The sequence below is a fragment of the Periplaneta americana genome, chromosome 7 (assembly GCF_040183065.1).
Source record: "Periplaneta americana isolate PAMFEO1 chromosome 7, P.americana_PAMFEO1_priV1, whole genome shotgun sequence".
Classification (NCBI taxonomy): Eukaryota; Metazoa; Arthropoda; class Insecta; order Blattodea; family Blattidae; genus Periplaneta; species Periplaneta americana.
In genome coordinates, this window is record NC_091123.1 from 9,939,554 (window position 1) to 9,954,470 (window position 14,917).

The following is a 14,917-nucleotide window of genomic DNA, read 5'->3' on the forward strand; positions in this document are numbered from 1 at the left end:
TACTTAATGAAACTAAACCTTTTGCAGTTCCAATTCATAGTCACTTATGTGATGAAATAAGTTTAAACTTCATCATGTCAAGGGGACCCCTCATTTATTTCAGTTTTAACCTAAACTGTCTTAAACGGCTTCCAATTGACTATTTTAGTTTTGGCATTTCAATTGCACTGCACTGATTTCAGAAATGGTAAATTTTAAACTGTCAGACACCAAACGTCTTCTCAGAAGCTAATGTAATGCAGAGCAAATGTGACGCAGCAGTGATGAAATCGGGTGTTCACCAGCAGAGTAGTGCTCATGTGTTTATTGCTCTCTATCTTTTACACACACGCACACACAATTGTATTAAGACCAAGAAAGATTAAAACTGCTGCAGATAAAATATGATACATCTAATATAAGCACATGTGGATTACAGATGAATATGAGCTAATGCAAGAATTATTCATAAGAAAAATGCTGATATGAATTGTTACTTAGAAATAGAAATGACTACTTTAAATGTAAAAAATTACTTATGAAAATTTAAATGCAGACAATGTAAAAATGGCCTATAAAAATCTATAAAATGAAGAAAATAACCTAAAACAACATTTAATGTTAAAAATAACTTCATTCTGGAAAACATGGAAAAAATGCATTTTGATTATATACAAAAACCCCATATATTTAACATTTTTTGGAGAATGTACTTAATTGTCACTATACATAATCTCCAACTGCCCAGAAAAAAGATTACCGATAATTTTCATCTGGGCCCAATAATTACATTTTCTTTCAGCCGTAATTTCACTTCAGTTTTTCTGATAGAAGATATTTAAGATGTGAGCATCTGATCTTGATGTTGGGACAGCCATCCAAGCAGAACGAGTTTCGTCATTCTGAAGCCTTCCTTCTCCGCTGAGTGTACCGTTGAGGTTTTCAACGTATTCCTGTAGAGGACCCTCACAAGGTATTACCATTTGGAACCAGATGGGATAAGATTTATTAACGAGGAATTACATATTCTTAACACCCATTAGATTTATTATTAACAAGCTCATTAACAATTAGAAGTACATGACCAAAAATCCAATGTAACGAAGAAATAAAAATCTTCTGGTGTTAAAATGTGATTGATTACTGTTGCTTATAGGCTAGCAATACAAATCTTCTGGTGTTAAAATGTGATTGATTACTGCTGCTTATAGGCTAGCAATACAAATCTTTTGGTGTTGAAACTTGATTAATTACTGCTGCTTATAGGCTAGCAATACAAATCTTCTGGTGTTAAAATGTGATTAATTACTGCTGCTTATAGGCTAGCAATACAAATCTTCTGGTGTTAAAATGTGATTAATTACTGCTGCTTATAGGCTAGCAATACAAATCTTCTGGTGTTAAAATGTGATTAATTACTGCTGCTTATAGGCTAGCAATACAAATCTTCTGGTGTTAAAATGTGATTGATTACTGTTGTTTATAGGCTAGCAATACAAATCTTCTGGTGTTAAAATGTGATTGATTACTGTTGTTTATAGGCTAGCAATACAAATCTTCTGGTGTTAAAATGTGATTGATTACTGTTGCTTATAGGCTAGCAATACAAATCTTCTGGTGTTAAAATGTGATTGATTACTGTTGCTTATAGGCTAGTAATACAAATCTTCTGGTGTTAAAATGTGATTGATTACTGTTGCTTATAGGCTAGCAATACAAATCTTCTGGTGTTAAAACGTGATTGATTACTGCTGCTTATAGGCTAGCAATACAAATCTTCTGGTGTTAAAATGTGATTGATTACTGTTGTTTATAGGCTAGCAATACAAATCTTCTGGTGTTAAAATGTGATTGATTACTGTTGCTTATAGGCTAGCAATACAAATCTTCTGGTGTTAAAATGTGATTGATTACTGTTGTTTATAGGCTAGCAATACAAATCTTCTGGTGTTAAAATGTGATTGATTACTGTTGTTTATAGGCTAGCAATACAAATCTTCTGGTGTTAAAATGTGATTGATTACTGTTGCTTATAGGCTAGCAATACAAATCTTCTGGTGTTAAAATGTGATTGATTACTGTTGCTTATAGGCTAGCAATACAAATCTTCTGGTGTTAAAATGTGATTGATTACTGCTGCTTATAGACTAGCAATACAAATCTTCTGGTGTTAAAATGTGATTGATTACTGTTGCTTATAGGCTAGTAATACAAATCTTCTGGTGTTAAAACGTGATTGATTGCTGCTGCTTATAGGCTGGCAATAGAAATCTTCTGGTGTTAAAATGTGATTGATTACTGCTGCTTATAGGCTAGCACGAGCTCCAAGTCATTTTTTCTGTGCTTTCAATGCCATCATATGAGCTCTTGCCAAGTAAAGCAAAAAAATTCCATTTTTCAGCAATATTGAAATCAGGACGGAAACTTAAAGAATATGTTCTGACCTCATTAAAACCTAATTCGCTAAAATAGACAACTATTTCTCAGTGGAATGCTTGTATATCATCTTGCCATACAAAGAAATAATTTTCTAGAAAGTTCAGCAATATAAAATGGCTTCAATTTCTGATAACAACAGTGAGGGCTGAGAGTTTGCTGTACAGTAATGCTTGTGCAGTACCCAGTCAAATTTTCTTCAAATCCAACACTTCACAAGACTTAGCCAATACTTTATAAATTTTATTGTCAAATTACTTACAGTACTTCAAAAAGATTTGCTTGTCTTGAAAATAAATAACATGCTCTAATTGGTCAAAGAAATTAGTACAGTAACGATTTTATGTTATTAAAATGGAAGGAAAACTGTATACTTCCTGGCTGTGCACAGCTGCCACTAGAATTGCTTATAGACAGTTGTTGTTGTTGTTTTCTAATGCCAGGCATTTGACAATAAAGTCATTTGACCTCTTGCACTCCAATATTTTTCAAAGATATTGTCATGGTCAGCCACTGACGCACAGATTTTGAGATGTTCCGAATCTATTTCTTGATTTGAGTTGCACAATGGACAGTTGGGAGACTGATATATTCCAATTCTATGCAGATGCTTGGCCAAACAGTCATGGCCTGTTGCCAATCTAAATGCAGCTACAGATGATTTGCGTGGTAAATCGGGAATCAACTGTGGATTATGATGCAGAGAGTTCCATTTTGTCCCTTGAGATTGTGTTATCAAATTTTGTTTTAATAAATCTTTTCACAGAGTAATACGTAGATTTAGTAACAGGTCTGTAAGTAGCAGTGCTGCCCTTCTTTGCTAAAGCATCCGCATTCTCGTTTCCCAGGATTCCACAATGGGATGGTATCCATTGGAATACAATTCTTTTATTGAGTGTTATTAGTTGAGAGAGCATTTTAGTTATTTCTGCTATTTGAAAGTTACAATGCATATTTATGAGACCTCTTTTGTGTTCACAGATTTAACACGAGAAGACCTGAACTGACTTTGCTGTATGCATGACAGCTTTATTACAGGACTCCACGTACTAGAGCATGGCCAGCAGAAGAGATGATGCCTCAACTTAGGATGGATGCATAACAGAGTGCTGCAGCCAGGGCTGGTGCACTGAATGGCTCTCTGGTGTATTGGCTCGAGAGGTGGCAGGACATTAATTTCTACTTGAAATATAAAATATGGTGGCAATGGGAAGGAGAATGATATCTGCACAAGAGGGAAACAAATTACGAAGTATAAAGAATACTGTTCGAGTTTGGGATTCGTCCACAAGATCGTCATGATATGAAGAGGTTTTACTCACCTGGTTGAGGATTGGCCACTGTCATCTGACACATGGCGAGCCTCAGCCGGAGTGTGATATTCCACTTACAGTGCAACATTTTTTATTGCATTGTAGAAAATATGACTGTGTCCGTCAACAATATGGAATTTGGCCGACTCTATGTGACGCTCTTGGAAATGATTTTAATTGTACAAATGCAGTTATGAGATTTTTATCGAATATAGGACTTGACAGGGTGATGTAGTTTTTTATTGACCCGTTTTACTTGTCCTCTGGACTCTTTACATTCAGAGTACATTTGTTGTTTTATATTTGATTTTACATAATTGACATTTCGGACCTTATACTTCCGAATATTTTATAAAATTTTATTGTTCTGAAATGTGATATACGATTTATCTCTGGTAGCCTTAGTTTTATTATTTTATTGGTTCGTTTTGAATACTACCTAGGGTCAGAGAACTGATTCTTTGCAAATCACCTTGTGTATACTGCATTTGTGTACCTAGTTTCACCATGACAACGCTATTTAGTTCTTTCTAGTACTCTGGTTATCGTATTATTTGTGTCTTTGTTTTATGAAGAATTTTAGATAAGGGCACAAATAGCCATAGTAGCTGATGCGTCCTTTTTAAACCCCACTATCTATCTATCTACATACCAGAGGAGCAGCTGTGGAGGTAGTATTTAGTTCATAACACTGAATTCTGAATTACTGTTAGCTAAACACACGTGCAGAAATTTTAATTTCATTTCTATCAGTTCTAGTTGGTTGGTTTTTTTAAATCAAGAGTTCTAAGTTACAATAAGAGAGCACCATAAATTATTGATATCTGGAGTAGATTTCACAAGTTCTACAGCTCAGTTCAATGGAAACCTTGATGTATATTAGATGAAAATTTAATATTTTAGGAGATTATAAACAAAATTGGTTTAAGCTTGCAGTAACAACTTGTTTTTGAAACTTTAAGTCGTGGTCAGGATATATGTACATGGATTTGTGGTAATGAAAATATTGTAAGCATAATGCTTTGTAGTCGGCCTCAGTAGCATAGTTGGTATAGCGCTAGCTTTCTATGCTCGAGGTTGTGGGTTCGATCCCGGCCGATGTTAATGCCATTGAAGTGTGTTTAAATGCGACAGGCTCATGTCAGTAGATTTACTGGCAAGTAAAAACTTCTGCAGGACAAAATTGTGTCACACCGGCGACGCTGATATAACTTCTGCAGTTGCGAGTGTCGTTAAATAAACCATCATTTAAATTTTTAATGCTTTGTATTTATTTGTATCCACATTATTCTTACACCATTTTCTGTTCACTTCCATTATTTGCATATAGATTTCACCATATGTCGAAGTTATTCAGTGATCTCAACTTGGAATTTAGTCTTCGGTGCTTTTAAATTTGCCAGTAGCAAGAAAGTTCAAGGCTTTGAAGTACAGATGTCGCCAATAGCAAGAAAGTTTACGACTTTGAATCAAAGATGTCGCTGAGAGTAAACGAAAGATCTTAACAGGGAAATTTTCTCGGAACCGGGACCCTCTCGCACCCAGGACCCCCAGAACTGCTACAACAAAAGTTATGACATTCCAAATCAGTTAAGCAAATTCCAAAGATCTTAGCAAGGAAATTTTCTGGGACTCTGGGCTCTTTCGCACCCGGGACCCCTGGATGTGACGTAAAGGAAGTGACGCCATTTTCCAAAGATCTTGGAAAGAAAATTTTCTCGACCCCGGGATCAAATGGCGACATCTATATCAAAAACAAAATTTTTATTTCTTGTAACAGGGAATGGACCGAGGCTCATTTGGCTACAAATAAATACAATCCATTACGTGTAAAATATATATACATAATTCCAAACTACAAATACAAGTTTCAAAGACAAATTGTTATCGTAAGCTTAAACGAATTGTCTTTATAGTCTAAATATGACATTTTCATCTAATATACGTATAGTTATTTTCTTCAAATACAGAGGACATGGGATCTGCTGTATAATTTTTGGCTGTAATATAGTAAGCATGATTTCTTTGTTGTTAACTCCTTTAAGGACATTTGTTAAAATGACTAGAGAATTAGACAGACAATGAACACATACACTATAGCGTACGGCTGAGAAGATTTACTATAGGCTCAATGTTTTTACGCAAGATGATTGTGTTTTTCTCACACAATGTCAATGTCCTGCTACCCTCTTGCGGTGAATTGGTAAACTAAATATCGACGTCGAGATGTCAAAGATGGCGGATTGTGAGTTGTGATTGAACTGTTGACACTCGCATAAAATTGAATTTCTGTCAGTGATAGCAGTGTATTTTGTGTTGTTTGTAATCGAAGTGGGATTAATGAAATGTGTGGATTGTGTATTTAAAAAATAAATAATCATGTATGGATAAAAGTGTGTAATAATATCCACTGTGGCTCGGCGTGCTGTGCCCCAGGCCGACTTGGGAATGGTCCCAAAATCATGGGCGCCCAGCAAGCCAAGGAACGCGTAGGATCTTCTGGAGCCCTTGCCGTCAGGAACACTATAAGGAATAAACCTCGAATCCCCAAGGATGGACGTCAGCAAGGATCAAATATATTCACTGAACATAGCGGTGAGTGTAGATGGCTCCAGTCGTAACATGGTAGTCTTGTTAACTTACTTAGGATTTTTTTGTTGTTGTAATTTCCACATTCATATTTAATGTGCAAATTGCCATCCAAATCGTGGACATTCTTTTTTGTATTAGTATTGTAAATCAGACTTCTCTTTTCATTTCACCGCGTTAACATTATGTAGTTTTTCTTTGAATAGAAATCTTCGAATTTCACAACTTCAGATTTCTGGTTACGAAAACTCACAACTTCATACATTCGGATTTGTGTATGAAAATCGAACATCTTAATGTTAGTTTTAACATAACTTGTTTTAGGATACTTTTGGTAGCGAAAATAATTATTGTTAAATTCTACCTGGGAGACTTTGAAGAGTAAAATTAGACGATAGTTCAAAACCATACAATTTAATATTTTGACAGGAGGCCGTTTAAGTCAGGTCGTGGTTCGAGGCATTATATTGAATAGATTTAAAGAAAATCTTGCATATTTAAAGACTATATTAATAATAGATTGGGCTCATAGTACTTTAGGCCTAATAAATCCAGTCTTACGTAACGTCTGCGAAGGAAGTTGTTGGAAAGCTAAGATTTTACACAAAATATTTATGATTGTGTACCATCGTACTGAAATAGATAAATACTTGCTATTGCATAGATTATCTATTGTATGTGAAGTGGGTGTGGTTTACAGGGATTGTATGCATTAAAATATATTGGAATAGTGAAACTGTTTTTGTCGTATTTTTTACAGTATTTTCTGAACATGTGTGACACGAATTTTTCTAACGCTTGATCGATAGGAAGAGGGTTATTCTGTTTACTACCCTTAATTTTGCGAAAGTTTTAAGTTAAAATTGACAAATTTACCTGTATTTAATAATATCATGAATTGTCACTTCACTGTAATCTGTAGAACTGTCACATTAATGTGACAGATGGAATGATTGAAGCAACAGATTTTCACTGAAGTGTCATTATCCTTAACATCCCCGATTACGATGCGCAGATTGGGTGCGTAACACGAAGTGATGAAATGTAGGCATAATAAATTCCACGTTGGTATATAATATGTAAACTTTGTGGAAAGATCTCTAAACATTAACTGAAGTTCTATTCTGAGCATAAGATAGCTCAATCAAACCTAACCAAGAAAAATTAATATGCTTGCAACAAGAATAATGTTAGTTGCACCAGTCCGTATGATGACAGAATAAACTAGACATATTTTTTTTTTTACGGAGGAGGGGCTAGAAGGCTTGCACCGCAGCCTGAGACTTATTGTGCTTACCACTCTTATTTTGTGAGTGATACTTGTCGCCGAACGACCGCGCTCTTGTACGAATACAGGACTTTGCACCGTGAACTTAACTCGGGCTATGGTAATAAGGACCTTATGAATAAACTAATGGCAAAATGAGTCCAAAGTTCATTGTCGAAAGTTACCCAGGAATTCCTCTTCAATTAACTGTGGGAAAATCTCGGAAAAATCCCAAGCAGGTACTAACTTACCTCAATTAGGATTTGAACCCAGGTCCGCTCGTAATTATATCATAGACGTATTTGTTACATTCTCTACAATATGTAATGTACATGAATACTATAGTAATTAATCAGCGAAAAAGTGTTGGGCTGTAGTGGAAACGTGGTCCTTCAAATCATATTTGGATAAATATACTGTATAGTGAGTTCGACGATATGGTCAGTTTACTTGCTTTAATTTTGCTAAAACGTCAAGTTGCAACTGATAAATAGACTTACATTTTAAATGTATTATAGGAATAGTTACTTTGATGTGACATAAAAACTCTTGGTAAAACTGTAGCCTGTCATGACGGTCTCTCTTAACTTTTTTCTTAAAAAAATGGTCTGATTTTTTGTTTTTCAAAAACGAAAATTACTGAAAAATGGCGGAAAACGTAAGTTTAAATTTCTAAATTCCTCATGAAATAATACAAACTCAAAATTAAAAAAAAAATGGTTAAAAATGGATAATTTCTAAGGAAGAAATACAAAATAACTTATTTTTCACAAACGTAGTACAATATGCGTATAACTGTAATAATAATAATAATAATAATAATAATAATAAATCTTCTTAATGTATCCAGCTGTTTGCTGACAACATAAAGTCCACTATAGTCCACTGTAGTCTATTCAGTTGTTGTTTTTCACGAGAAATGAGGGGTATTTTGATCGGTGTTCATTATAGATGCCTGTTGCTAGTAGCCAGAGTTGGGGTGTAGTCTATATATACTGTAGGGCTGTGTCTTCTGCAACCGGTATTGATGATTTTAACTTACTTCTTTTGTGGTTTATGGATGGACAGTATAGAAGAATGTGTTCCAGATCTTCATCATGATTATTACACCACAGACAAGTAGGATTATCAGAAATGTGAAATCGGTGTAGGTACAATTGTGTGACAGTGTGACCTGTTCTGGCTCTTGTTAAAAATGTTTGAACATATCTGGGCAAGTTTTTGTACATTTCCAGGTCATTTGGTTTCTTTTGTACGGACTACAAAAATTTTTCCTTTGTCAGAAGAGAGCCAATTGTTGAACCACAGGTTTGTAAAATGAGACTTTACTGAAGCAAAAGCACTGGATAGAGATATCACTTGAAGAGGTCTTGGTTGCAGATATGTTGTTTTTCTTTGAAATATCAGGAATTTTTAGCAAGTACGAATGAAATGGTATACAATTGAAATGACGAAAGTTGCACTTTAATATAGCTGGTCCTTTCACTGATTCCACAGCAAGGCGATTCCTCTCCGTAAGATCCCTGTATTTGAATTAAATAATAGTCGGATGTTTGGCGAGCACGGCAAAGAACTCGCAATGTTCACCTGAAAGCTCTTGTGAACCAATTACGTACGCAAATTGAGGTAACAGAACGAACAGACCCGCGTGTGAGTCGTGTGCGAACCGATCAGTAAAGCGGTAAGAGTAAGTAAACGAAGTGAAATGGGCCCCGTATTTCAAATCTTCAAGAAGTGTCGAGTGTCATTCTGACTCGAAAAAAAAAAAAAACCAGAGATGCTAGGTATGTCGAAACTCTTAGTTATTGCAAATCTGGCTTTTAGGTTTAGCTCCCTGTGAAGCAGACTTGAATAATTTAAAGGGAAAAATTGTTCCGGGACCGGCATCGATCCCGAGACCTTTTGCTTAGCGCAAGAATTCTCTACCGACTGAGCTACCCAGGAACTACACGCGACACCGTCTCAATTTTTCCCTTTATGCCCACACACCTCAAGTTGTCTGACAAGGTGCCAGATATCCAACTTTCAGTGCACACACATTCTGTGTGACTTGAATTGTGGTTTTCTGTTAACGTATCTATAATGACGTAGATTCATATTATGCAAATCTGGCTTTCAGGTATAGCTCCCTGTGTAACAGACTTGAATAATTTCAAGAGAAAAAAATGTTCCATGACCGGATAGAGGTACGTTAACAGAAAACCACAATCCAAGTCACACAGAGTTTGTGTGCACTCAAAGTTGGGTTTCTGGCGCCTTGTCAAACCACTTGAGGTGTGTGGATATAAAGGGAAAAATTGAGACGATGTCGGGTGTAGTTCCTGGGTAGCTCAGTCGGTAGAGCATTCGTGCGCTATGCGAAGGGTCCCGGGATCTATACCCGGTCCCGGAACAATCTTTTGCTTGAAATGATTCTCTTAGCTCTTGTTTAAAAGCCAAGCATTTTTAAAAATCCAATCACAGGTCCAATTTCCGGACATTTGCGTTGATTTTGAAAATTCATCCCTGACGTTAATTTAACCCTTAAAAGTGAGGACGTATGGTAACACTACTGAGACATTGTTCAGGTGCGAAAAGAATGTTTTTGTCTGCCTATGGATGGATTCTTCAGCGTTGACGTACGCAGAATTTTGTCAAGGGGGGTCATTATTAAACTTGTTAACAATTTACATTATCGATATTTTGAATTTTATGAATTATTATTATTATTATTATTATTATTATTATTATTATTATTATTATCGAAGACACAAGGAATCAGTGGGAAGTTGAGGAGATGACTGCATACGTCCAACATTATCAACGTAAATGGAGAAACCACCTTCTTAGGATGCCTGAACATCGTTTACCAAAGAGACTATTGTATTACCATCCACGAGGACGAAGAGATTTAGGCAGACCTCACCGACGTTGGACGAACCAATTCCATTTGTAGTTCACAGACGGGAAACAACCCAAAACTGTGTGTTGGCAGAAGAGGAAGATTATTATTATTATTATTATTATTATTGTGTTACGGTATATTTAATAATATTATTCATGAATATCCTTATAAGATTTTTGAAACGTAATTTTTTCGTAGCCATCTATAAAAAAAAAGTTAAATTTCATATTGTGTCGGCCTCATTTTATTACAAGGTCGGTACTAGGCGGTAGGTCTGTCTATAATAAAGATAGCATTGTTATAATTCGAAAGTGCCGCAGCACCAAGCACAGAGATAATATAGAAGGAGGGATAGGAGGACTACGCCTTATGTCGATGTAGATTTTGTTACTCTGACAGTGAAAAATTAGAGAAGGGAAATCAGTTATTGATAAAAAAAATACTTAAATCGAAATAGGCCTATGTCATTGTTTTAAGTTCAAGGAGGGGGGTTTCAAACCCGGTAACCCCCCCCCTTGCTTACGCTCCTGGATTCTTGAACAGTAGAACCCTGATTATCCGTCACGCTATTAACCGATTGGCGGATTATCCGACGTCTTTTTTTTTTTTTGCTACAGAAATATATAAAGTAAGTACTGCACATTATATTAACACGTTTTTTCTAGAGAGTATTATTACAAGCATTTACCCTTACACAGTATGGTCTATTGTAAGAGTTGTGAGCTTACTTTATATAGGTACCCCATAACTTACATATAAAATGTCTACTACGGGTATGAAAAGAAATCGTGTTGTGCTAAGTATAGAAAAAAAAAAACGTGCAAATCATTGTGTAGTTTGGGGAAAGAGAAACTGTGATTCACCTCGCATCAGAATACGACACTGGAGTTACAACTGTGTGCAATTTAATAAAAATTAAGGATATAGTGTATAAAGTGTATAAGTTTACAACACGAGACCTCCACTATTCCTATCTTTCCACAGACAGCCATTACAATGAGTTTCTTTGCCCCTTAAAAATCCGTCGTTGACGGCCAGACTTAAATTAGTGAACTTTTGATCCTCTACCTAGCGTGTTAAATACAAGATCATGGAGGAAAATACGAAAGTGTAAGTATTATTGAATTAATTCACGAAAATCTTTTATGGTATGGATTATCCGATTTTTTCGATTACCGTTCAGCCCACCCCCTTCATTACCACGGATAATAGAGGTTCTACAGTATATGTATAATTCCAGTTCTCTATGTAGTTGTGAATTACTGATAAACCAAGGTACATTAACAGCAATTCGTAATGTATTTCGGTTTAAAACGATTGTATTCTTGAATTTTTTTATAATTCATGATATGATGCATACGGGTAGGGGGTTTGGTCTCCCAGTCATGTTTTCCGGGGTGAGCGCTGTTCCGAGTGGGAGGGTGTTTACGAAGCCCAGAAGGTCACACAGTAGGCAGAGGCTGTTGGCACTGGCCGGTCGACCGGACTGGTTGCATACAGGAATGTTGCGGAATCGAGTTCGCCTCTGGACGGCCGCCAGCATCAACCCTCCGGCAGCCTCCCCACAACTCACCACCAGGAAATGGTTACGGAATCGGATTTTGTTCGGGACTATAAGGGGCGCTCAGTAAGGTTTTTTTACGTTAGTTTCACATAATCATAACAAAATATCGGTGTATGAATACAGTTTACAATTTATGCTCATATGAACTGTTTTCAGAAAAGGGGGGAGGGTGATAGTAGGAGGAAGAAGAATAAATAGCGTAAGATTTGCTGATAATATGGCGTTGTTAGCAGAAGGAGACGTGATACTAAGGGATGTCCTAAATCAGGGTTGGCCAACTTAATACTTCTCGGAGGCCAAATTTAATTTAGGCAACTTTTTTTTTATTTTAGTAGCTTATTTTACAACGCTTTATCAACATCTTAGGTTATTTAACGTCTGAATGAGATGAAGATGATAATGCCGGTGAAATGAATCCGGAGTCCAACACCGAAAGTTGCCCAGCATTTGCTCGTATTGGGTTGGGCGAAAACCCCGGAAAAAACCTCAACCAGGTAACTTGCCCCAACCGGGAATCGAACCCGGGCCACCTGGTTTCGCGGCCAGACGCGCTAACCGTTACTCCACAGGTGTGGACTTTTTTTTTTAAGGCAACTTCATTAAGTGTCAGATCATACCATAGGTTTAGTTTTATCCACGAGAAAAGAAAAATACAAGTTATGATTAGACCTCGGATTTTTAGGCACCAAAAATAGGTCCTGAATTTATCAAAATAGGCACTAAAACCTATATTTAGGCACCTAAAGATACAATTTCAAGCAGCTAAAAATACTATTTTATGCAGCTAAAATGTAATTACAGTAACTATAAAAAATGCAATTAATTAGTGAGTATTAAGCATTACGGTATACAGTGACAAAAACATTAAAAAAAGTAAAGTTGCCTATTTCGTATTGTACGTGACATTAATTTGTGAATAAACAGTTCGCTTTATGCAAAAAAAGACAAAAACATAAATTGTTCATCTTTTTAATATCTATCGCGAAATTTATAGTAAACCTTAAAATTTTAAAGAGATATGAAAACATCGGCAACGAAACTTTCCACACAATTTATTTTTTATTTGTTAACTATGGATTGTAGAGAAATATTTCATTAGAAGTATTGATTCTATTTCATGCAAAGAACCTCCAGTTAAAATTTGTGCACTCAAACCTCTAACACCCTGTATTTTGCATAATCATTTTCTCAAATAAAGTTCCGCTGTGCCGCCAGTAGTAAAGGCGTGGGCATCACCACTTAAAAGATTCGTCCTAAAAGACCACTGCTTTCTCCTAAGCTTGAGAACCCTGTAATACAGTATGAATTTGAGAGCATAATAAGTTTTAAGAATGAAAATGTTTCAGTGCCTGGATACGTGGAGAAACTATTCATAGCGAAGGTCGGCAGTTTACAACCAGTTTAATGCAAATATGCGATAGCATTGCTCGAAGATTTGACATTTCCTGTGCCGCAAGGAACAGAGCGGGCGAAAAATGGAGTTACGACACCTGCTGTAATATAATATAAAAGACCCACGATAAGAAACTGAAATATAAAATACCGGTACCGGATCTTCAGTAATGGTATCGAAGATCGTGGAGATATGTTAATGAATAATTGCAGTTGGACAGACTACCCATTTTAGTTTTGTATCGTAATGTATTTTTGGCATTTCAGTACTATATACATAACTTATAATGCGTCGTACACACATGTGTATACATTATGCATCAGTACGGAATGCAGATACTTGTATGTAGAACGTCTAATAATAGTGAGGCACACTCATTCAGAAATGTTTCGCCTGTGCTTAAAGGCGAATTCCTTCCAGCTCTAATATTTTTTGGGCAGCAGATAGTATTTTAAACTTGACTCTCTTCTAAATCTATTAAAAACATTTGCTCTAATTTCAACTTCTAAAAACAAAAATCTGTATAGTACTGGTAATAACAAAATAATAATAATAATAATAATAATAATAATAATAATAATAATAATAATAATGATGATGATGAGATAGGGTTTAGGAACTGTTGTCATATACTATTTCGTCACCAGATTTGTGGTTATCGATTAAATTTTCTCCATCGGACTTGTGGTCGCCGATTACAGTATATTTTCGCCACCGGCCACAATAATTAATGTTTTTAAAATTAATTTTTTAAGCGTGGTTTTTCACGATAATTGAGCTCATCAAACAAGTGAGATTCAACAATGTTTGATCTGGTAGCTCAGTTTGCTTCATAGTGGGAACTGTTTTAAGAACTTTTTATAGACTACAATGTTCCCAATGTAGAGAATCTCAATGTCACCAAAGTGATGAGTGATTTTAGGTAATGAAATAACAGTTAATGTTTTTAATTTTTTAATTTTACTTGGTTATTTAACGACGCTGTATCAACTATGAGGTTATTTAGCGTTGATGAGATTGATGATAGCGAGATGATATTTGGCGAGATGAGGCCGAGGATTCGCCATAGGTTAATTGACATTTGCCTTATGGTTGGGGATTTTTTTAAAATTTAATTTATGTTTTATTTAACGACGCTCGCAACTGTGGAGGTTATATCATTGTCGCCGGATGTGCCGGAATTTTATCCCGCAGGAGTTTTTACACGTCAGTAAATCTACTGACATGAGCCTGTCGCATTTAAGCACACTTAAATGCCATCGACTTGGCCCGGCATCGAACCCGCAACCTTGGGCATAGAAGGCCAGCGCTATACTAACTCGCCAACCAGGTCGATATGGTTGGGGAAAACCTCGAAAAAATCCAACCAGGTAATCAGCCCAAGCGGGAATCGAACCTCGCCCTAACGCAACTCCGGATCGGCAGGCAAGCGCCTTAGCCGACTGAGCTACGCTGGTGGCTCAGTTGATGTTCCCAGTTTGATTTTTCAGTC

The 14,917-nt window shown here is 36.1% G+C and overlaps 1 protein-coding gene across 5 annotated transcripts in view; it reads left to right on the plus strand.

The window, feature by feature from the left end:
* Nucleotides 1-48: 48 nt before the first annotated feature.
* The window catches only part of Abl (tyrosine-protein kinase Abl), a 301,976-nt gene continuing 287,107 nt past the window's right edge, over nucleotides 49-14,917 (plus strand). For all 5 annotated transcript variants that reach the window (XM_069830286.1, XM_069830289.1, XM_069830288.1 and 2 more), the window contains exons 1-2: nucleotides 49-952; nucleotides 3,397-6,323. In XM_069830286.1, the coding sequence (XP_069686387.1) occupies nucleotides 6,191-6,323 (133 nt within the window). In that variant the 5' untranslated portion in view covers nucleotides 49-952; nucleotides 3,397-6,190. The remainder of the gene's footprint in view (nucleotides 953-3,396; nucleotides 6,324-14,917) is intronic.